Source organism: Enhydra lutris, unplaced genomic scaffold (assembly GCF_002288905.1).
Source record: "Enhydra lutris kenyoni isolate GAN:26980312 unplaced genomic scaffold, ASM228890v2 scaffoldscaffold66, whole genome shotgun sequence".
NCBI lineage: Eukaryota > Metazoa > Chordata > Mammalia > Carnivora > Mustelidae > Enhydra > Enhydra lutris.
Window position 1 is genome coordinate 10,218,658 of NW_019154150.1, and position 25,460 is coordinate 10,244,117.

At 38.5% G+C, this 25,460-nt stretch overlaps 1 protein-coding gene across 3 annotated transcripts in view; it reads right to left on the reverse strand.

The window, feature by feature from the left end:
- Positions 1-25,460, reverse strand: part of LOC111159092 (LRR binding FLII interacting protein 2) — a 105,417-nt gene that overhangs the window by 65,820 nt on the left and 14,137 nt on the right. For 2 of the 3 annotated variants that reach the window (XM_022521492.1, XM_022521491.1), the window contains exons 2-3: positions 20,199-20,342; positions 2,397-2,483 (exon numbers count right to left, since the gene is read on the reverse strand). In XM_022521492.1, the coding sequence (XP_022377200.1) occupies positions 2,397-2,483; positions 20,199-20,288 (177 nt within the window). In that variant the 5' untranslated portion in view covers positions 20,289-20,342. Of the gene's footprint in view, positions 1-1,133; positions 1,185-2,396; positions 2,484-20,198; positions 20,343-25,460 lie in introns of all 3 variants that reach the window. The other variant, XM_022521490.1, reaches the window with a different exon arrangement.

Here is a 25,460-nt window from a genome sequence, read left to right on the forward strand (position 1 = left end):
GTGGGGCGTCTGGGTGGCTCAGTGGGTTAAGCCGCTGCCTTCGGCTCAGGTCATGATCTCAGGGTCCTGGGATCGAGTCCCGCATCGGGCTCTCTGCTCAGCAGGGCGCCTGCTTCCCTCTCTCTCTCTCTCTCTGCCTGCCTCTCCGTCTACTTGTGATCTCTCTGTCAAATAAATAAATGGAATCTTTAAAAAAAAATAATAAAAAATAAAAAAATAAAATAAAATATCACAATGAGAAGTATGATAAAGTTTTAAATCTGTAGGTCAATACAGTCATAAATATTTTTTTATAGTCAAATATTTTAATTCTGGTTGTCCTTCAAAATGCTGCTGTAGAAAGAATTTGGTTATAAAAATTTGTTTAACAACCATTAGTGGTTCCTAGCCCTTTAAGGGATCACAGACTCCCTTGAGAATCTGGTGTTCACTTAAAAATATACATATATTCAAAAGTCTGCATGAGATTTTAAGGCTTCCTGCTCCACCTCCCAAGCCTGTTCACATGGATGAAGAACCTCTGTAATAGGAGACAACTAGGGAAATTACCAACGTAGAAAAAAAGTTCAAATTTAGGAAGGATTCCCAATAACTAGTATTTTACTGGTTCACGATTTGCTCTTGTAGCTAAAATCTGGTAGTGGTGGTAGAAGATTCGAAAAGGAACTGAGAGAAGTGAAAAAACATAAGAGTAATTTTCATACGAAATTAAAGAATAACTTGGGTCATCTTTCAATGAGGACATTTCTACCTTTTTTTTTTTTTTTTTTAAGAGAGAAAGGAAGAGGGGAGAGGGAAGAGGGGAGGAGGGAGTGAAGGAGAGAGGGAAAGGAGAGGAGGACAAATTTGAGGGAGACAAGAACAAACTCAGAGAAAGAAAACACATCCATTTACTCAATCTTTCTTGGTCAAGAGCATTCATGAAGGAAGAGTGAGGCTGTAGACTACAGCAGAAAATGGATGGACTCCAAGTACACATTTGGTCCACTACAGACAGAAGAGACACTCTCTGACCTTTAGGTTCAAACATGCCAAACACTCCTACTTGGCAAACTATTAGTCAATGTTTTACTTCAAGATTGCATTATTGCAGCAACTGATCACAACATGCAGGGCAGGCAATCCTGGCCTACCAGCCACTTGTGAATCTGTCCCCATTTCCGATCAAAGGAATAATGAGAGTGCTACAAATGCAAAAGTTTCATCAGCTGAAGTTTCCAACATACTGCATGTCTGAAAAGTCTTAGATTAATCCTATAAATTTGCCCTGAAGACCAGTGATCTTTAGCTTAATGTAAGTTGCACATTCAAGAGACAGAAAATTACTAAGCTAAATATGTTCCACAATGAAGAAATATATGGCTCTCTGCAGTTTAGAGGAAATGGAACTTTTACTTAGCAACAATCTCCTTATAATTTCAGGAGTGTAAGAACTGCATTCAGTATTTGAAACCATATATGATGTCAAAAACAAAAATAGCAACATAGGTATAAACTGTTTTTTTGTTTAGTTTTTGAGCTGTGAATAAAATCTATATACACTTCTCTTTAACCCATTAGCAGAAGTCCACCACCAACATGAAAATAGTGTTTAATACTATTAATAATATCCTGCAGGCTCTCCCCCCTTCATGCCAATATGGCATCAGAAATATTTTTTTAATGTGAATTTTCGGAGTCAGGTTGATGTCAGAAGGAAAGAATTAAAAAAGATTATTTGTTTCATTTTAAAGCAGCCCAATTTCTATACACCTGTTTTATTTTTTACTCTTCTTTCTGACGATAAAAGTGTACTGAAATTTATGAACTACAGAAAAGCATTAAGAAAGAAACAAAACTAATTAATTCCACCACTGACAAACCAAAACATTGACAGTAATCATTTCTTTCTAAGTAGTTTTGACCCCTATATATGATACTAGTTTTTGTAACATACAATGGGAGTCCTACCAGTCTTAAAACTGTTGAGGGTTTTTTTTAAATTTTCTTGCATGAATGTCTTCTTCCATTATTAAATATACTTAAAAACTATAAGGCTAAATGACTTCACAGTGTTTTACTATGTAGATATCATAATATAATTAACCTAAACTCTAAGACAGTTAGGACTATAGTAAATAAATTCATCATCTCTAAGCTGACTTTAGCTAATACAAGTAAAGCACTTATCACACCATAACAACTTGCTACCATGTATAGTAAGAGCTGTTTATGTGTTTGCACTATTGCACTTAATTTGCTGACATAGAATGGCTTATTAAAAAATACACATTAGGTTATACTATTCCCAGTTTTTCAAGAGGAACCAGATTTATTTCAGAAGGAAACTAGCCAACTATTTATTTGAGACTAACACAAAATTAGGATCATACCCCACCCCCACACCCCCTGATTACCTCTTTTTGTTGTCGCTCCAGTTCTCTCATGCGTATATCTCTCGCTTCTGCCCGGGCAGCCCGTTTTGCTGCCAGTCTCGCCTCTGCCTGAAATGTAATGTAAAGATTCAGTTTTATTTACGAACAACAACAACCTGCACACCAGCTGCGAGGGTAAGGAGCAGATGGGACATAACTGTCCATAGCAGGTGGGAGGACAAGATACCCTCTTGCTCAGCTGTGCAACTGCCTCAGTCAGCTCTTGTATACTCCTTTCCTTGTTCTAGCCCAGAGTCTCTCCTGAAATCTGGGCCTTTATTTTTAACTGCTTGCTTTGATTCCACATGCAAAACATTTCACACAACTCATTATGTCTCTGCAAACTCGCTTCTTCCAAAATTTCTTTCTCTATCAATTCAATCATACAAATTAGAAACTTCAGAACCAGCCTCTATTTCATTTTGGACATTGCCAATATCCAGTCTCAGAGTACTGCCAATTCTCTACTGCTGGGTTTCTCTCACCCCCATGGCCATTATGCTGTTTCTGTTCCAGGAACTCTTCATATCTTTCTCCTTCTAAACTGGTATGCAAATCACATACTACCAAATTCACCACTTACAACTAGACAGTTTGGTGGTTTTCAGCACTATGCTCACAAGGTTACACAACTACCACTACCACCTAATTCCAGGATATGTTCTTCACCCCAAAAAGAAAGCCCATGCCCATTAATAGGCACTTCTCATTCCCCTTCCTCCCACCTCCTGGAAACCACTAATCCTACTTTCTGTCTCTACAAATTTGCCCATTCTGGAAATTTCATATCAGTGAAATTATACAATAGGCGCTCTTCATCTCTTGCTTGATTGAACACTACTTAAACTGCCTTCAAATCCATCTACCTGCCTCCAGAAGCTGCCCTATAATTCCTTTCTACATGTTACAGGATTGCCATTCTGCCTTTCAAAACATGTTTCTGATTTTTACCATTAAGTAGTGTAAAACCCTCCACTGGCTCCCATTACTTGCAGTTAAAGCAAAATTCCACAGACTAGCACAAAGAGAAGAGAGAAGAAAAGCTCAAACAGAAATAAGGTTCCTCCCAGTCAGATCTCCCCCTGATTTCCCAGGACTCGGTCCACATAAACAGCTGCAGACCACCTACCTCCATCCAGGACTTCACTGTGCTCCGTTCAGCCTCTCTTCAACTCAGGTAATGATCTCAGGGTCATGAGATGGAGCCCGGCATCAGGGTCCACACTCAGCAGAGTATGCTTAAGATTCTCTCTTTCCCTCTCGCTCTGCCCCTCCCTGTGCCCACTAGAGTGCTCACTCTCTCTCTCAAAAAAATATTAAAAATACAAAACAAAATTACACTCTTCTGTCACCTCCACAACGTCCAAGTCTCAATCGATGTCTGCTAAATAAACAAACGAATTTTAGGCCATGGACTAAAGCATCGAGGAAATGAAACAAGGAAACAGCCTGATGTACCACATGAAATTTAAAAATCTCAGTGATTTCTGACAGTGGTTTCCTCTGTTCTCGGCCACATCCTAACTCTGATCCAGATCTCCCCTAAGAACTACAATAGCTGCTTCTCCCATGGTGTTCTATTTATGCCCAAGTCTCAGGTTAAGAGACTCAGTCAGTGTTTGAAAGGGTCTACTGCGCAGAAGCAATTATGTTCGGTGCTGAAAATACAGAGTAAGATGACATCTCTGCCCCAGAGAAGTCCTCAATCTAGTTGAGAGATATGGACCCACAACACTAAGGGAAGGAGCATGCAGAAGAGAGCAATTTGACTTCCCTGGCAAGGTCCTAGCAGGTTTCTAAGAAGAGGAGACAGCTTAAGGGTTAACACTTATTCAACCACCCCAATTTTGGCACTTTCCCTGTCTGCCTAGCTGGCCTTTTCATAACAAAAGCCCTAAACACCTATCTGCCAACCTCAAACTCTAAGCAATAACATGACCAGAGCAATGAATCTTCTCACATGAATTTTTCACTGGCTTTTATCTTTTAAAAAGCTGTTCCTACCATCTTTACCCCTCTGACTACAGGTAGACAATGCTTTCTTACTAGAGTTCCCATTTTATAGAAAAATACTTCAAGGCTAAGTTCAGCAGATAGCAAAGACATTTTTAAATTACAAAGTATCATTTTTCTGGGGAAAATTTTTGAACTTTTTTTTTAATTTCAGCAAAGCCATAGCAATGTGTAGGGCTGTCATTTCCATGTTACTAGCTTTGTACTTGTAGCCTTCTTTAGAAATGTACCGAGAATGCCCATTTCATCCTTCCAAGATAGATGACCAACTCTGTACATTCTATGCTAAAACAGCTCACTAGTTTTCTCTCACCTAACCAAAATGATGATAATTGAAATCTACTCTCTGATAAGATTTCTTTCACAACAAAAGGAAAGGGAACCTGGCTGCTGTGTAACAGAAAGAACATGGGCTTCGGAGCCACAAAAATGCCCTTCCCTTTGTTCCTTAGCCAACTTTATCCAAACTCAGATATGCCTTCCTTGGAGATGGTACTGAAGACGGCCACTAAACAAGCTTTAAAAAGGTAAACAGGATTTAAAAGTACTTAATCTTAGTATTTTTTCCACATGTTGCCAGATATCTGAAGCAGTACTGAGAGTAGGAGAGCGAAAAGCAAAAAGTGATTCCAATCCAGCAGACAAAACATGTACTCTATACTTGTACCAATGCATTTTTTTAAAGATTTTCATTTCTTTGACAGAGAGAGACACAGCGAGAGAGGGAACACAAGCAGGGAGAGTGGGAGAGGGAGAAGCAGGCTTCCCTACCCAGCAGGGAGCCCAATGTGGGGCTCGATCCCAGAGCCCTGGGATCATGACCTGAGCCAAAGGCAGACGTTTGACGCCTGAACCACCCAGGCACCCCTATCAATGCATTTTTTTTAAACATTTTTTTTAATATTTTATTTATTTATTCGACAGAGAGAGATCACAAGTAGGCAGAGAGGCAGGTAGAGAGAGAGAGAGAGGAGGGGAAGCAGGCTTCCTGCTGAGCAGAGAGCCCGATGCGGGGCTCGATCCCAGGACCCTGTATCATGACCTGAGCCGAAGGCAGAGGCTTAACCCACTGAGCCACCCAGGCGCCCCATCAATGCATTTTAAAATAAATAATAGATACACAAAGTATACTTCTAGGTAGTAATACTAGCATTTTCCCCAGACACAACTGCATGATTTCTACATATTCATTTTATACACACTCACAGATAAAAAATAAATGGTACAGAAGAATAAAGGATCGCAAAAAATTAAGTTTAAAACAAAGTTGGCAAAAAAAAAAAAAGTTAAACATAGAATCACCATTTTATCTGATAAGTCCATTTCTGGGTATATACACAAAAGAACTGAAAGTAGAGACTCAAACAGGTATGTGTATGCCAATGTTCAAAGCAGCCTTATCCATAATGGCCAAAAAGTACAAACAACCCAATGTCCATCAATGGATGAATAGATAAACAAACTGTGTTATATCTATACAGTGGAATATAGTTCCAGGAGGGAAGGAAATTCTGACACATGTTAAAACATGGATGAATCTTGAAGACATTATGTTATGCGAAACAAGTCAAATGTGAAAGCACAAATATTATATGATTCTACGTATTTGAGGCACCTAGAATAATCAAATGGCATGGGCACAGGAGGTTGAACAGTGCTTCCAAGGGGCTGGAGGGAAGGAGAAATGGGGAATTTTCATCTAATGGGTACACAGTTTCAGATAGGATGATGATATAGTTCTGAAGATGGAGAATAGTGCCGGTGGCACAACAATGTAAATATACTCAATGCCACTGAATTGTATGCTTAAAGATGATTTAAATGGTAAATTATGTTTTTAAGATTTTATTTATTTATTTGACAGACAGATATCACAAGCAGGCAGAGAAGCAGGCGGTGGGGTGGGGCGGGGGGAAGCAGGCTCCCTGCCGAGGAGAGAGCCTGATGTGGGACTCAATCCCAAGACCCTGAGACCATGACCTGAGCCTATGGCAGAGGCTGAGCCACTCAGGCGCCCCTAAAACGGTAAATTATGCTATGTATTTTCCCATACAAAAAAAGTTAAAGCTCGTATAAGGCATGAAATCAGAATTATTCAGGAGCCTAATTCATTTAGGTACTTGTAGAGTCTTTAAGCTGATATAACTCAAACTTTTGAAATAAAGTTAATAGGAAAATTTAGGAACTGGAAATTCAGTTTCAGAAGTTACCTGTGAAATCAAGTAGGTCAATGGACTCGTTTCTAAAAATTTTTTCTCATCATTATGCTTTCAAATATTAGGCATATTAAGACTGATTAAAGGAAATATGCAATCATATAAGTATAGAAATGCATTCTTAGAACAGTGAAAACGATAACACAAAAAGTAAAGATATATTTGAATAGAATTAAATCCATTTCCATTAAATCCTTGGGGCAAATGGAAAAATAAAATAATAGCAAAAATCATGGGACTTGATCACCCCTGGAACAAACTGCTTTAGGTTGTATTAATTCAGAAAACTAAATTTGTAGGCTGTTTGTTTTATAACTAATAATTAGCAATCGTACAATGATCAATAAAAAAACAACTTCTAAGGGCACCTTGGTGGCCAGTTGGTTGGGCATTGGATTCTTAGTTTCAGCTCAGGTCATGATCTCAGGGTCCTGGGATTAAGCCCCCACATCGGGCTCCCCACTCAGAGTGTAGTCTGCTTGAAGATTCTGTCCCTCTATCCCTCCCTCCACTTGCATGTTCACCTGTGCACACATACTCTCTCTCTCCCTCTCACTCTCAAATAAATAAATATTAAAATAAAAAATAGAAAAGAAAAGAAAAAGAACTTCGAAGGGAGGGCTGGGTGGCTCAGTTGGTTATGCATACAACTCTAGATTTTTGGCTAAGGTCACCATCTCAGGGTCATGAGATTGAGCCCCGAAACCAGCTTCACACTGAGCTTGGAGCCTGCTTTAGATTTCCTCTTCCTCTCCCTCTGCACCTCCCCTCCTCATGCTTGCACTCTCTATCGCTCTCTCAAATAAAAAAAAATTTTTAAATTCTCTAGGAAGAACTTCTAGGAAAGCTGAGAACTAACCACATACTATGGTTTGAGTACTTGTACATTAAGGGCTTTTCCTTTACATCAGGATTTTGTGTTATGCTCTTCTGGAATTTAAGAAAACAAAGTGGATTTGTAAGCTAAGATGGCAATATATGGACCCTATGCTTGCCTATCCCTAGAACACAACTGGGTAACTATCAAATCATTCTGAATACCCATAAAATGGACCAGAGAACTGACAGAACAAACTGCACAACTAGAGGGAGAGAAGAAGTCACATCAAGGAAGCTGTAATTTAAATAAAAACTTGGGGGGAGGGGGCGTCTGGGCGGCTCAGTGGGTTAAGCCTCTGCCTTCTGCTCAGGTCATGATCTCAGGGTCCTGGGATCAAGCCCCGCATCAGGCTCTCTGCTCATCAGGAAACGTGCTTCCCCCTCTCTCTCTGCCTGCTGCTCTTCCTACTTGTGATCTCCCTCTCTCTATTCAATAAACAAATAAAATCTTAAAAAAAAAAAAAAAAAAAGCCCTGCTGATAACTCCAATACAGGTGGGTGATGGATCAGGTCTTGAAAATAAATAAATACATACATACATACATACTTGGGGAGACAGAAAAGAGAAAAGGATGAGATGCAATAAAAAATATAAATCACTCCATTTTAAAATGGACAAAGGATTTGAATAGACATCTGTAAAGACGATGTACAAGTGGCCAATAAGCACATAAAAAGATACTCAACATCAATAGCCATTAGGGAAAGGCAAATCAAAACCACAGTGAGATACTTCACACCCATTAGGATGGCTGAAATTTTTTTTAAAAATTTAAACAGAAAATAACTAGTGTTGGCAAAGATGTGGAGAAATCAGAACGCTATCCACTGGGAAGGTAAAATGGTACAGCCACTATTCTCAACAGTTTAGCAGTTCTTTAAAACATCAAACATAGGGGCATCTGGGTGGCTCAGTGGGTTAAAGCCTCTGCCTTCAGCTCAGGTCATGATCCCAGGGTCCTGGGATCGAGCCCTGCATCGGGGCTCTCTGCTCAGCAGGGAGCCTGCTTCCCCTTCTCTCTCGGCCTGCCTCTCTGCCTACTTGTGATCTCTGTCAAGTAAATAAATAAAATCTTTAAAAAAAAAAAAAAATCAAACATAGATTGCAGAGACCTCTTCTTCCCTATCTTCCGATCTCCAGAAATGGAACTCTTGTCACACTTGTTCAAGATCCAAGGTCTCAGGGACTCATATTTCCTAACCAAATCTTCCTTTACAATATCTATTAATTTTCCATTTCCAACCACCTTTGATTTCCATTTCAAGAGACACCCCCTCTCAGGTTCTTACAACTTCCAGCTAGAATACTTCATTTCCTAATTCTAACTTCACTTTCTCCATTCCCACTCTCCTCCTACCCTTGCTATTCCATACTACATACTGTTGAATTACTCTGCCTGAAACGCCAAGGAACAAGTAAAACATCCCAAAATAAAATACAATTAGCCATAATGTATTTTGTGGTGTCCAATGCCAAAAAGCATCCTTACACAAATTTGGATTCTGCTACTCTTTTGGTAAAATAAACCTAGGAGAACAAGCTAAAACAAACTCACTGTGGCTCCCAGTGGCATTCCAAATAAGAAACTCAACTGAAACCAATCCTGCTGGGGTGCCTGGGTGGCTCAGTCCGTTGACTGTCTGCCTTTGGCTAAGGTCATCATCCCAGGGTCCTGGGATCGAGCCCTGCATTGGGCACCCCACTCAGTGGGGACTCTACTTCTCCCTCTCCCTCTGCCCCGTCCCCCCAGCTTGTGCTCTCTCTCTTTCAAATAAATTAAAACAAACGAACAAACAAACATGGGTGCCAAGGTGGCCAGTCAGTTAAGCATCCAACTCAATCTCAGCTCAGGATTGTAAGTTCAAGTCCCACACTGGGTTGCAAAAAAAGAAAAAAAGAGGGGCGCCTAGGTGGTTCAGTCGGTTAAGCCGCTGCCTTCGGCTCAGGTCATGATTCCAGGGTCCTGGGATCAAGTCCTGCATCAGGCTCCTTGCTCGGCAGGGAGCCTGCTTCTCTCTCCGCCTTTGCCTGCCGCTCTGCCTGCCTGTGCGCTCACAGGCTCTCTCTCTCTCTCTCCCTCTCTCTCTCTCTCTGACAAATAAATAAATAAATAAAATCTTTTTAAAAAAAGGTATTTTGAATCCATCATCTTAAGATTCAAAGGCAAGAGAATTATAAGCCATGCAACTTAACATAAGTATAAAACGTATATAAACATCTCCCTCCTGAAACACACACATACACACATACACACATTCCATGCAATGATGTGAAATCCATCTTCCCCATGGATCTTGCCTCAACTATGTGATTTCTGTTCTCCATCTTTACTCTCTCCTCTATTGGCTTGTTCTTCTCATTATATAGGTTCAAACTCCCTCTCATCTTTCAAAAACAAAAACAATCCCATTCTGGTTCTATTCTGCCTTGTCTTCTCTTCATAGTCAAATTTTCTTACACCTCTTCCTCACTTCCCACTTTCTCCACATGACTGCATTTTGGCTTCTGCCCAAATCATTTTACTGAAATTGCTCCTGCAAGTCACTAATGACCTCTAACTACCAAACCCAAAAGGATTTTTCTATTCTTACACCTCACTTGTCCTTTCTGGACTTCCAAAATCCCTAACCACTCAATTCCTTTTTAAAATTTTCATCTCTTGGCTATTTGCAATACTAATTGCCCACTTTTACCCCTGACTCTCCAACCTCTCTTCCTCTGAATTTATCATGAGGTCCAAAGCTCCAAAGTGTCTGGCTTGATCTCGCTTTTCACTCCATGCTCCACCTCCCCCCACCCACCCTCTGCCTTGATACTGATTATCTGCAAATCTTTATGTCCAACTCAGACTTCTCTCCCATAGTCCTGATCCAACTGGCTACTTGAGGTCCCACTGGAACCTCAGACTCAATGTATCACTAATTGGATTTATAATCTTTCCCTTCAACTTCCTCTTCCTCTTTATATTCCTTGGTAACTGTCCAGTTACCCAAAAACTGAGATGAAGAATCATCGTAAGTCTCCTCCTTCTTTTTTACCCTCCCCCAACATTTACTCACCAAACCTCAACTACATAGCTCTCTTCAAGATTCTCTCTTTACTTTTCTTGCCACCCAAACTTTCCTCTCCATTCTCACTATTACTGCCTTAATTCAGGCTCTCAGCACCTCTTGCCAAGATGACCACAGCAGCTTCCTAGCTAGTTCTCTGCCTCCTACCAGTCATTCTTCATATGGTGACTAAAGCAACTGTGCTACAAATCAAATCTGAAAAATCTTTTACTCTTCAATAGCTCCTCCACAGCTTCCAAAATCAGATTTAAACTCCTCAGCACACAAACCCCTTCATGACTGGCCCTACAACCGTCTCTCCAGCATCATCTCCTCCCATTCCCCAACCTCTCTCCAGCCATACTAAACTTATTCTGGCCACTTCTCACGTGGTTCTACTTGTTTCACACCCACATGCCTATTGAGCACTTAGAAAACAATACACAAAAACGCATAAAACAACACTGTTTATGGAGATATGCAGTCGAACTTTTAGAACACAGACAGGAAGGAAATCTTATGATTTTATTATAGTGGTTCACTTTTGGGTAAAGGGGGGTGGAAAGCGAGGCCTAGGAATAAAAAAAGGGGTCCTAAACTTTGTTTATAATGTTGTCTTTCTCCCATCCTTATCTTTTTTAACCTGAAGCAATTATCACAAAACACTGATATCAGTTAATGTTGAGTAGGAGACTCTTGGGTAGTTAAACTATTATCAAAACATTCCTGCCTTTAATATTTTCAATGAGAAGTACATGAAAACACACACTTAAATGCCTTTAAAAGAATGGAAACCTCTAGCTTTAAAATTCTGTCCTACTGTGATCTTTTAACACTTTTCAAGAGAGGCAAATTAAAATTTCATAATTTGAGGGGCTCCTGGGTGGCTCAGTAGGTTAAGCTGCCAACTCTTGATTTAGGCTCAGGTCATGATCTCAGGGTCCTGGGATCTAGCCCAGTGTCAGCTCCATGCCCAGTGGGAAGTCTGCTTGAGGATTTCTCTTCCTCTCCCTTCCCCCACCCCCAATATGCATGCTCACTCTCCCTCTCTCTAAAATAAATAAATAAATGTTTAAAAAAATTTTTAAGTTTCATAATTTGACAGAAACACACTTAATCAAGCCAAGTACAGAGCTGCCAGCTTGCATGTATACCCATAATATAAAACCCATGCAACTGGTGTAAGTAAGAAATACAAAAAATAATCTGTATCTTTACAGACTATGCTTTAATTTCAAGAAATGTGTAATACAAAGTTCTAGAAAGTGAAACATTCAAGGAAAATGACTAATTCAGGTAGCTAAGGCTCAGAGTTTACTGTGTTTAATTTTGTTTATTTTTCCATGACACTCATGCCAAAAGAACCCTGAAACACAAATTAAGAGACATAATATTTATTGTGTTGCTATGGTTTCCAGACTAACAAAGTCATTATTCAACTTCTTAGCAACTTCCCTTTAGTAGAAAATTTCAGGTACCATTTTTCTTAATTAGATCTTACATTATAATTATGGTTAACTACTTTTTAAAAAGCTTCTGGTAGTCAAAAGCCAACTATATAAATTTTTTTTAGTACAAACACCTATATGAATTAGATAAAAATCTAGGTATTTTAAGCCATTTTCTTTTTTTTTTTTTTTAAGATTTTATTTATTCATTTGACAGAAAGAGAGGTCACAAGGAAGCAGAGAGGCAGGCAGAGAGAGGGGGGGAAGCAGGCTGCCCATTTGTGGGGCTCGATCCCAGGACCTGGAGACCATGACCAGAGCCTAAGGCAGAGGCCCAACCCACTGAGCCACCCACACTCCCCTAAGCCATTTTCTTTTGATGTCAAACAACTTAATCTTCCTTTTACTCAGAGACCTTTTGATAGCAAAATAGTCTTTTGGAATGAGAGAGGAAATTTAAGATTATAGACTTGAACACAACCTAATAAATACACAGCTCAGGAGAACTGAAATTCTGGATCTGCACTGACATATCTAACCAAAAGGGAAAATATGAATCATAGTTCCCACAGAAATACTTTGGGGGAACAAAAAGGGTGTTGCCAAAAATGTCTTCACATTTAGGTTACTGATGTGCTATTTGAATGTTTTTCTCTAAATTCCTCTAAGTCACAGGAATGGTGAAGATTATAAGAACTGAATGCTATATCCAGTGTTCTTCAATCACACTGACACAAAACTCAGTCTTGTTAATTCTGGTTAGGGGAACAAATCAAGGAAAAGCAGGATATTCAGAGTGATGCTGGCCATCACAGAGTCAGAGCTCTAACTTAGTTCTAGGAGTGAATGGGGAAAAAAAATGGAGAAAGGTCTGCACACAATGGGAATTGGCTGAATTCATGCACTAATGCCACTGGAAGGAATTCTAAATGACTAAAAACAATTTAAATTTACTCTTTCAAAGACTCTAATTTGTACTTTGAATTTTAACTGGGGAGAAATAAAAAAAAAGTCACTCTTCATTAACTCTAAGAAATTGATTTACATTTCATAATTTTTTATAAATTTTTGTGTATCACCACTGAGAACACTCAAAAGCATCTTAAATAAGAGTAATTATGCCTCCTGTGGAGTAAGCTTTCCAGACAAGTCCAATTTGCATAGAACAATCTGAACCAAGCACAAAAGGATGACCAAAAAAGTGTCAGAATTAAGAAGGACTCAAGACTTGACCTTGAAATCCTGGAGTGCTGTAGGACTCAGCCTGAGGAGTGACTATTTTCAACTCTACACTCCCCCCCCTAGATAAATTTCATCCACACTAATGATTTTAATCACCTTCTTCTACATGCTCACAGGTCTCAATGTTTATTTACAGTCCAGACTTCTTAGAGTTCTTGATCCATATCCACAAACTGCCTCTTCAGCCTCCACTTAGATGCTTCATAGGCACCTTAAATACAACACATACAACATAAATCCATGGTCCTCCCTCTCCAAGACTCCTGCCCATTCAAATGTTCTTGTCACACATTCTTCCCTCTGACTGGAAAGCTCTTTCCCACATCTGACAACTCTTTCCCCTCATAATTCCATTCACCCTTCAGAACTCAGTTGCCTTCCCAAAGACCCCAAACGTGTCAAGTCCCCCATCACACACTTTTTAATAAGATCATTTACTGTCCATTCAAAGCACTTAACACAGTTGTAAATAAATAGATACTATATTTCCTCAATTCTAAGAATGCCACTGTGACGTACACTAACAATCGTAGCTTTCAAGACAGAAATTATCGTGTTAAATGTAGACATTAATTTTGAAGAAAAAAGGGAACTGAAAACTGAACAACTAGTCCATTCTGTAATTCTTTATTTAAAGAATTTTTTATTTAATTCTTTATTTAAAGAATTAAAGTCCATGAGGGCAAGGACTATGATAGAACTGTCCACCACCTATCCCTCACATCTGACACAGCACCTGCAAAGAACAGATGCTCAAAAATCATCTACTGAATGAATGACATTCAAAATTTGTGCAGTTTTTTAAAACTCTATTCCTTTTTTCTTTCTTTTTTTTCTTTTCTTTTCTTTTTTTTTTTTTAGGGCTCCACACCCAGCATGAGCTCAGTGCAGGATTTAAACTCATGACCCTGAGATTAAGACCTTAGCTGAGACCAACAGTTGAATGCTTAACCAACTGAGCAACCCAGGCACCCTTTTAACCTCTATTCTTTTTTTTGTTAATAAACATATAATGTATTATTAGCCCCAGGGGTACAGGTCTGTGAGTCACCAGGTTTACACACTTCACAGGACTCACCATAGCACATACCCTCCCCAATGTCCATAACCCCATCACCCTCTTCCTCCCCTCCTCCCCCCGGCCACCCTCAGTTTGTTTTGTGAGATTAAGAGTCTCTTATAGTTTGTCTTCCTCCCGATCCCATCTTGTTTCATTTATTCTTTTCCTACCCCTCAATCCCCCCAAATTGCATCTCCACTGCCTCATATCAGGGAGATCATATGATAGTTGTCTTTCTCCGATTAACTTATTTCGCTAAGCATAATACCCTCTAGTTCCATCCACATCATTGCAAATTTAACCTCTATTCTTAAATGAAAGATGGTATTAACACCCATATATATTGTGATTATGGTAATTCTTTGCATTTCAAAAGCTGCTATCTGTACCAAGTTTTTTATCCTTAATTTACCATGCCCTAAAAATGAATAAATAACCAAGTAAAATAGTGAGATAACTATGAAATCATTAGTTCTACCAAACTATCATGGTTATCGTCCCACAAAACAGTAACACTGGACAGTATCTTTTAAACTAAGCCCAATTCTTGTCTTCGTATCCTTCTGTTCAGGCTGCTAATACGTAATCAAAGCCTGCAAAAACTTCTGGTTTTCACTGCTAGATGCCTGGGATGGCTGTTACTTCCACAGACAGCAAAATGAAATCCAACGAAGTATCCATCAACAGATAAATGGATAAACAAAATGTAATATATTCATACAGTGGAAAATTATTCAGCCTTAAAAAAGGAATGAAGTTAAGGTGGGGGGGAAGGAATCAAGTTCTAATACATGCTACAACACAGATGAATCTTGAAGTCATTACACTAAGAGAAAAAAGCCAGATACAAAAGGAAAAATACTGTGTAATTCTGCTTGTATGGAATATTCAGAATTAGACAAATTCATAGAGACATAAAGCAGATTAAAAGTCACCAGGATCTGGAAGAGGGGGAATGGGAGTTATTACTTAATGGTTACAGAGTTTCTGTCTGGGATGATGAAAAGAACAGATTTTCATCACTATTTAGAAATAGACAGTGGTGATGGTTGCACAACATTGTAAATGCAATGAATGCCACTGAACCATAGTCTGAAAACATAGTTTAAATGGCAAATTTTGTTATACATATTATAATCACAACTTTTAAAAAATTAACATTGTAAAATACCAAAAACCATTGAATTGTACATTTCAAATGGATAAAATTTATCTCAATAAAGCTATTTTGAAAAATGAAATCTGGGGGTGCCTGGGTGGCTCAGTCAGTTAAGTGACTCTTGATTTTGGCTCAGGTCATGATCTCCAGTTCCATGATACCAGTCTACTTGAGGATTCTCCTTCTCTCCCTCCACTCTGCCCTCTCCCCCTCTCATGCACTCTCTCTCTCTCTTTCTCAATAAATAAATAAATATTTTTAAATGAAATCTGAAAGCCCTAGCAGCCACCAATGTCAAAAAGCCACAAAAGCTTCCTTTCTTCTTTATTACTAGTAGGTGTATGCACCTACTATATCTATGTCTATATGAACATTCTGCTCAACAAGTCTCTGAACATTCCATTTGCTAAACTCCAGTTCCTATAAAAGATGATCAATTTCTATGCTTGTCATTGATCCTTCAGATTTGAGAGAACTGCACATTATGAACATGAATTTCTTTGGGTCCTGGATCTCAAGGGAACTCACCAAATTTTAGAGCTACAAGGACTTTCAGATCATAAGGTCCAAAAATAAGCAACATTCTGATAACTTCCATTTGGAGAGATGTACATTCATATATGCAGCTCTAAAACAAGGAAATCATTAATATTCCAGGCTTGTATGATGCCTTAAAAAGACTGTTCGCTATCCCTTCAAAAGGCTTAATTTCTTTTCCTGGTAACATTCACCATGATATTTGCGAAACTACCTGTAGTAAGGCGGCATAAACAGCTTCCATGCTACCCTCATCTTTCTCCTTTGGAAAGCTAGCTGCCTAAAGGTTCCCAATTTGATACGCTTTGTGCTTTCAGGTAAGTTTCACTTAAAGTCAACTCTCTAATTGCATTTCCCCCAAACCTGTGGAACAATCAAAGCCAAGCAAGCAAGAAGAAAAAAAAAGGATGCAGATTGGTCCTCTGACATCCGAGAGGACTCGCTGGTGACCCCTTCTGACACAGCTCCTCTGAACTCTTCCAAGAGCTGTGATAGCCCATGCTCCCCCAACAGAGCAACAACATGCCCATTACAGACAGGACAGGGCTTCTAAATCCATCCACATTCCTGACTTCACAGAGCAGTCTTCAAACACCCAAACATCTTTTATAAATGTACACAGGTCATCAAAAATGAAGACTTCTGTAGATGGGTGGTGATAATGGTTGCACAACAACATGAATGCACTTAAGGCCACAGAATCTTACACTTGTAAACATGGGTAAGGTAAGTTTTACGTTATGTATGTTTAACCATAATGTATTCAGTTCTGTATTTTAGCATGTAAATTATCCAGTTTGCAGAATATATCTATGACTTCTGTTTCTTTTCCTTCACATTCCCTCTAGTTCCCTGACTTGGGGCCAACTGAGAAGCAAAGAAACCTGAGCAAATAGTAAGCAGAGGGAAAAAGAGGTTATTTTTATTTATGGCATTCCCTGTCTACCTCAAAAAAACAATTTGAAGTGAGAAAGACAAACTAAACTGTTGAGATTTAACAATTAAAAGGGGGGATTAAGCTATTTGTCCTCTTTAATCACTATGGGGGTTCTGTTCTGTTTGGTTTCTTCCTCTTCAGGCATGTTTTTTGTGAAAGGGATGATCATATGGGAGAAAATAAAGTCTAGGGGTGATGTGCAAATGTCAACCATGTAATGTACGAATGAACGATTGAGAATTGTTATGAAAACTTTAAAGAAAAAAAGAATCACAAGAAATATATTTTAAAACTGCTAAACCTATTTCCTCTAAAGTTTTCAAACTTTAGTTTTGAAACTACTACATCACACAAATAAATAATTTGAATCTTAATAAAAATTGGCCCTTTCATATTGAGGGTTAGGCTGAGCCTTTTGACCAGGTTATGAAGAGTTGGCATATTCATATTCAGAGCTCTGAAAATAGAAATAAAAATTAAAAATACTCTCCTTTTAAATCCTTTTATAATAACTTTTATTATTATACTATAACTTGTTATTTAATAACTGTATTAAACTAAGTTATTTCATAGCAAAATAATAATGTACAGGAAGGAAAACAACCTGTAGGTATAAAAAACTGACCATCCAGGATAAGATCTCTTCTGTATTTTGTTTCTGTTTTGTTTTTGTTGTTGTTGTTGTGTTGTTGTTTTTTCTTCTCTGCATTTGTTTCATGGTTCCCAAATCTGACTGGCCATCAAGATCCCCCAGGAAGAAAACTGCTTGTGTGTCTGTGTGTCAGTGTGCATGCACAAGCGCACATGCACTTAAATACAGGTTTCTGAGCTCAACTCCCACAGATTCCGATTTAGCAAGTACAAGAAATGCCTGGGACTCTGCACATTGAAAAAGTTCCCTGAGGGAGTCTGGTGATCAACCACGTTTTAGAACACCTATCTTAAATATCTTTTTAAATTTCTAGTATCACTTTCAATTCCAACTTATTACTAAGCAACAAAATAGCCCACTGCAAACCTAACACTAGGATAAAGGTTTACATGCTTTGTGTCCTTTAATCATCACAACAGCCCTATAGTACATGAAGACAATATTATTCCCATTTTACAAATGAGGAAACTGGAGTCCGTAAGAATTACTTAACAAAATTACTCAACAAAAAACTAGTTGAGGCAGGATTCAAAGCCACACTTACAACTCTCCAAAGTCCGCCTCTTCTGGAAACAGTATGGTACAGTAGAATAAACAACGGTTTTAAGTAGCTGAATTAGAACCCCAGCTCTGATATCTTTTAGACCTTTATCTCTCAGCTTTGTCTGTTTCCTCATCTGTAAATAAGGCTAATAGTAATACATATCCTTCCTAACTCACAAGGTTTTTGTGAGAATCAAAATGGGCAAGTACTTTCAAAGTCATGAATAGTTACCAAAAAACAAACTATTAATGGGGGAGTTGGAGAATACTGAGAAACAGCACAGCACAGCAAGCAGTTAAATGCTAAGACCTTGGAGCTAGGCTTCACGTGATCGAACCCAAGCTCTGCTATTTTCTGGCTGTGTGACCTTAGGAAAGATGCTTAACTTTTCTGTGCAATGGTTTCTTTGTTAAAATGGAGATAATAAAACCAATCTCGGAATTTTGTGAAGATTAAATGAATTAATGCAGCTTAAATGCGTAGAAGCATTTGTCGCACAGAAAGCACTCAAGCGTTAAATGTTTAGAATACACCCACTTTTGCAAACAAAGCATCATAAATCCAAAAAGAGTTCAAATATCTAGTACAAAAAAGCCGAGAAGGTGCCAACATTTTCTATCTTTATAGAAATCTGGGTAAATCCCTCTAATTTGGAAGTGAACACTTTGAGTAGTTTCACTTTTCAAATAAAACTATGTTTCCAGGGGCGCCTGGGTGGCTCAGTGGTTTAAAGCCTCTGCTTTCGGCTCAGGTCATGATCCCAGGGTTCTGGGATCGAGCCCCGCATCGGGCTCTCTGCTCAGCGGGGAGCCTGCTTCCTCCTCCTCCTCTCTCTCTGCCTGCTTCTCTGCCTACTTGTGATCTCTGTCTGTCAAATAAATGAATAAAAAAATCTTTAAAAAAAAAAAAAACAAAAAAACTATGTTTCCAAACATAGGCTTCCAAAATGCTTCATTTGTGCAAATATTTAAGATCCTTGTATCTCACTTTCACTTCATTTTATCTTTTACCCTCTTATCTGAAAATATCTCACTTGATTTTTTAAAAGTGATTTTGTTAAAGTATCATAAGCTTGTCAATAGTTGTTAGACAACTTTTCTTTGCTTCAATCATCCCTCTACAGAATTTGACTTCTAATTCAAAAGCTAACTGAGTAGCTTACCAGAGGAAAAATGTAACAATGAGCTGGATCAAAAAGAGACTGTATAATATGTCAAAAGGAAATAGCACCAGCCCTAAATGAGCTATTTACTAAGAATAACAAAGAGGAAGTGGTGAGGGACTAATCTTCACAAAAAGAATATAATTTAATAATGCTCTAACCAATTCTTGTACCAGATTAATTTATGGTCAGGTCTGCAGCTGCAGATAGAGTCAGAGTCTGAAACAAAGTTGGCACCTCACTAAGAAATCACAGCTGGGAGTTATCTTAAATTTCCAATATGCAACAGGAAATGTTGCCAATGATTCAATAAGTGACAACCCTCTCCATTTTCTTCTTTCTTCTGAGTTGTCAACAAACCAAAACAAAAATGCTCCAGAAGCTCTGGTACTAGCTGAAAGTTAAACATAAAAATTCCACTGCAGTATTTCAAAAAACAGCTAAAATAACTGAATCTGGGCAGACACCAAGTAAGGACTGTTTCTATCAACATTTATGCAGTGCCTCCTGGAATATGCTAACTGTATAGCCCATGAGTGTTTCAATAATATAGTTATCATATTTTCCACATTCTAATTACCGTAAGTTTTAATACTAAAGATTCATTATAAATTTCAAAACATTACAGGTACCTCAAAGTGATCCACAAAAAATAAAATATAAAGTTAATTTTTCGATAAGAGGAACAGATATCCAAATAAAGAACTGGTAACTATATTCTATTCTAATACAGTATTTAGAGGTCAGATTCAACATCTTATTCACAAGTAAGCATTCTAAAATCTGCTCAGTAAATGAAAGTCTATATATACCTCCCCCGCCCCCAGCACTTTTACGTTCCCAACTGTGCAACTCAATGTTGAGAGGAGGTTTTCCAGACACACCTCTCTGGCAATGTTACTCAAAGCTTCATCTTCTGCAGAAAATCGGTCTTTTACAGGCGTCCTTTTCCTTCCAGAACCAGGAGTCCCCATATTGTCTTCTTAATAGTGTTTTAACTGTGAAATGTGATTTCACCGTGTTCGGCCCTGAAATAAACAGAAACAGAATTTACTTAAGATGTTTCTCTTTGTACCATTTTATTTATTTATTTGTTTTTTAAAGACTATCTCTTCGACAGAGATCACAAGTAGGCAGAGAGGCAGGCAGAGAAAGAAAGGGAAACAGGCTCCCTGCTCGGCAGAGAGCCCGATGTGGGGCTCGATCCCAGGACCCTGAGATCATGACATGACCCAAAGGCAGAGGCTTAACCCACTAAGCCACCCACGTGCCCCTCTTTGTACCATTTTAAAGCTCCTTTACATATTCACTTTTAGAAAAATTATATTTGTGTATTTACATATAAATTAGTCACCAAATACATTTTCCTATCAAATTATTCCAACAAATTTTAGAATATTTAAATTTATACTAATTATTAAACCTCCCAATTCTTTCTTATCATGCTATACCCACAGACAGCAATCTGTTGTAGGGGCGCCTTGGGGTTCAGTCAGTTGAGTACAGAATTTTGATTTCAGCTCAGGGTTGTGAGATTGAGCCCGGCCTCGGGCTACAGGCTTGGCGAGGAATCTGCTGGAGATTCCTTCCCTCTGCTTACCCTCCCCACCTCTGCTCCCATGCTCACACTGACACACTTTCTAATAAATAAATAAGTCTTAAAAAAAAAAGAATGTGTTGTAACATTAGCCTCAGAAAAACTGCAGTCAGCAATAATTCTACTTAACAGTTTAAAATTACTACAGCTATTTCTAAAACTTATTTCCATCACAGAGCAAAAAACATTTCAGCAAAGTCATTCATTCTAAAGCTTTGAAACAACATATTCAAGAAATTTTAACACGGAACCTTAAACTTACAAAGATAAATTGGCTTTTTAGTGTAATTTAAAAAACAATTCCAATTAAACTATTACCACATAAAATAACAAATGATTAATTATTCTGCAATAACAATTACCAACACTGTCCATGTAACAATAACTGCGTGCCTGCTACTACCAGGTACTGTGGAAAGTGCCAAAGATACGATGACAAACAAAACTAATGTAGGCCATCGATTAAGAATATATCTATGGATCTATTATCGTTGCTGTTATTATGAAATAGACCCATTTTTACAAAAAAAAAGGGGTGGGGAGAAAAATTCATCTGCCAGGATTAAATAATAAGGGTAGTAAAGATGATCTGGCCTTCCAAACACATGGTATTTGAAATTAAAGATTCCCATAAGAAAATCCATCCCAATTTGCATGACCTCCCTCTTGCAGATATACATTCCTGAGAAGTACAGCTCATTTAGCAAAATACCCATTAACTTAAAACTTTTTTTTCCTAGCTTTAACAAAATAAGCGTGAATCGCAAAGGAATTCTCAAGTAAGTTTGTCCCAGTAGAATGAACTATATCAAAACTCCAAGTGACTTTAATGTGTTGGAATTTACTTATTCCAGGCAAAATAAAACAGAAGCACTTCATCAATTCACTCTTCCAAAAAAGTCTTCAACGAAAATTCAGGCCATTCCCCTCTTATCTGACCACTTCTTATTCCCACATAGCTAGCATGCTATGTTTGTCAATCAGAATGAAGACTGATGATAGTTCCTCACTCTGCCATAGAAAATGTATCTGGATATGATAAGAAAGGACTCCTTCAAATGGAAATGAAGAGAAGGAATGTTATGTCTGAAAGCAGCAGCTGAGAAGTCCCAGCCACAAATCAGGACAATTTCTGAAAAGCTCAGTGTTGTTTCTTCAGAAGTCTTCCCTCATCCTCACCCTCAGCACCATTTTAAAGATCATACACTTAATAGTAACAATGTACAATACAAGTATTAGTCACCTACTGAGAAAAAAGCAGCATGCAGTACTTTTCAAAGTACCTCTTTCAAAGTGGCAATTTAACTGATGCACAGTAATATCACCCAATATTCGTTCTTCAGCCAGCCTTCCAAGGACACATGCAAAGACATTCCACAGAAACAGGAAACAAAAAAAGGTATTTTCTAATGCCAGGAACATAAGAATAATTATAGAAGAAGAAGTAAAGATTTTATCAAAAGTTTAACAGTGGTTTCGTTAGGAGGAAAGGATTATGGCTGCACTTTTTCTTCTTTTTGATTTTCTAACATTCCAGTAACACTGGGGAAAGAGAGATGCATAAACCAGATCCAAGGCTCAAAGAATAAAGTGGCCCCAAAATGGATCACACCCAAATTAGGCGGCTGAGATACACTATCTGAAGCCACTGCTGGTGGCACTCTTTCTAATGGATTTCTGTCTCCTCTTTTTCCATAATCCATTTCCTTCTTCCTCAAGGAACACTGCCTTAAACCTCAGATCTGCCAGGATACTTCTAGTACACAGACTTAAAAAGAATGATCTTTTCTTAAAAATGCCTCAAAACAAAACTGTTTTGGGGCTCCTGGGTGGCTTAGTCAGTTAAGTGTCTGCCTTCGGCTTGGGTTGTGATCTCAGTGTCCCAGGATGGAGCCCCACATGGGGCTCCCTGCTCAGCAGAGAATCTGCTTCTCCTTCTCTCTCTGACCCTCTGCTCTGCTTGTTCTCTCTCTCTCTCTCTCTCTCTCTCTCTCTCAAAAACAAACAAACAAAACTGTTTCAACAGGCTCCAGGCTAGCCAGTCCTGAGAGAAAGATGACAGGAAACGAGACAGAGGCACAGGATAAGCAGGAAATGGGAAAAACTTCTGTCTTCCTTGTCCTTCTTGTCCTATCTACAGAGACTATCTAGAGGTTTACATGAGTCATTGGCCAGGTCCCAACACCTTTCTCAGGAGCACACGAGCCAAATCAACCATTACCTATGTCAAAAAACAATCTAATATTTTTGAAAGAATTACATGATTTGTACTCTGTAGGCAGACATCCTTACTAATATTAGAAAAAGTAAAAGGTTTTTGGCTCCTATGCAGTCTATCTTCAAAATGACAAAAATAAGGCTATAGACTCAAAAGTTGATCTGAAACAGATTATTTCCAGTTTCTGATCCTAAAGGACTTTCAGTAAGTTGCTATCACAAGGAGGATTCCTCATGAATACTTTTCTTCAAGAGCTGTGTTCATCTCTTGGAGCTTTTCCTTGGTGGTATTGGCCAAACTAAGAGCTAAACCTTTACATCCACTGACAAAAACAAAACTGCCCAAATTTTGTCAGGCCCATTACCCGAACAATGTCAAGCTGATTTTCTCCAGAAGATTTTGTCAATAAGGATCTGTCTACCTAAGGGAAAGAAGGGAAGTAGCTTGAAGGATGTTGTGAAATAGAAACCTTCCACAATAGATATACCAACAAGGCTTTCTTTTCTCCAATTAGTTTCTCACTTAATATATTTCTGAAAAATAGGCATTTTGCCACATTAAGTGGCACTTCAATCATGATATTGTTCATTTTTGTGAGAATAGAATGGGTAAGTAGCATCAGTAAGTCACATTCTAAATATAGCACACTTGCAGAGTTCTGTCTGGATCCCAATAGTTGCAGTTCTCTATATCTGAGTATTTCATCATGGGGAACTCAAAATATTGGTATAAGCCTCTGCATCAGTCATCACTACAGTTAACATTAGTCTATGCAATAAAACGTTTGGTCTTTATTCATCAGCAAATCGCACTATCTGGAATGGCACTTGAACTAAAGACCGAGTGGGACTGCAGCTGTTCCCAATGGACCAAAGTTAAAGTGAGAGGATCTGAGTTCAACTGCTGCACTGCCATTTCCCCTACCTGAGGCTTGGTTTCTTCACTTACAGAGCAGACACAACTGTCCAACATGGTTAATCGGAGCTCAAGTGAGTTCAGGTACTTAGAAAGCACTCCATAAATGTTTGAAGTGTCTTGAATTAACTACCTCTTTTACATATTCAGTTTATGAAGTAGACAAAAGGGCAATCCTGGCCTGTCTTTAAATTCTTGCACTTTTAACTAAACAAAAACATCCTCAAGTTACTTCCTGCAGCATGCGTTATGTGATTATCATTAGCAATTCTAAGAATATTTGCAGAAGCATGGAAAAATCTAGAAAAAAAATAAAAATACCTTAACTATAATCATCACACTATGTAGCACATTTACATAATAAAAAATTAAAAAGAAATTTTTAAGGTACTTTCTGGCATTCAAAGTCCATTTTTGAAATTCCAAATGAACACACAAGTTTTAGAAGTGTGGCCTTATAATGGGAGTTAGTTCTCTCATGAGAACACAACTGACTTAGAAGAGAGAAATCATTAAATGGTACACTTAAGATCTGTGCATATCTTTTTATCATTGATTCTTTTTTTTTTTTCTCTACAGACAGATAGCACAAGCAAGCAGAGGGAGCAGCAAGCTGAGGAGAAGCAGATTCCCCAATGGGCAAGGAGCCTGATGTAGGATTAGATGCCAGAATCCTGGGATCATGACCTGAGCCGAAGGCAGACACTTAACCAACTGAGCCACCCAGGCACCCCAAATGCAGTAAAATATTAACAGTGGACTCCAAGTAGTAAGTACATCAATGTGTATAGTAGAACTCTTTTCAACTTCTCTGTAAGTTGCAAAATGTGTATAATAAAGTGTTGGAAAAAAATAACTAGATGAGAAAGGCAGATGAATAAGTGAACGAAAAGCATGGGAACTGGTAATTTCAATTAAAAAAAATCTGGATTTGAGGGGCGCTTGGGTGGCTCAGTGGGTTAAGCCTCTGCCTTCAGCTCAGGTCATGATCTCAGGGTCCTGGAATTGAGTCCTGCATCGGGCTCTCTGCTCAGCAGGGAGCCTGCTTCCCCCTCTCTCTCTCTGCCTGCCTCTCTGCCTACTTGTGATCTCTCTCTGTCAAATAAATAAATAAAATCTTTAAAAAAAAAATCTTGATTTGAAACCAGAAAGGAAGGTAGAGGTCATCACAGTATGGAAGAATACCAATAGTTATGTAGACATTAGAAAGACTATGGGCAAAGGAGAGAATGCTTCAATTGCTGACTAAAAGAGAAAAAAATGAAGGGGGAAGGACAGGGGCAAGAGCAAAGTGGTAGCAGAGGGACGGAGAGAGGGCAGGCCTGCAAGAGGAAAGACCTATTTTTTCTTTTGTTGTTTCATTTGATGTCATTTTTTTTAAAGATTTATTTGCTTATTCTTTAAAAAGAAAAAGAG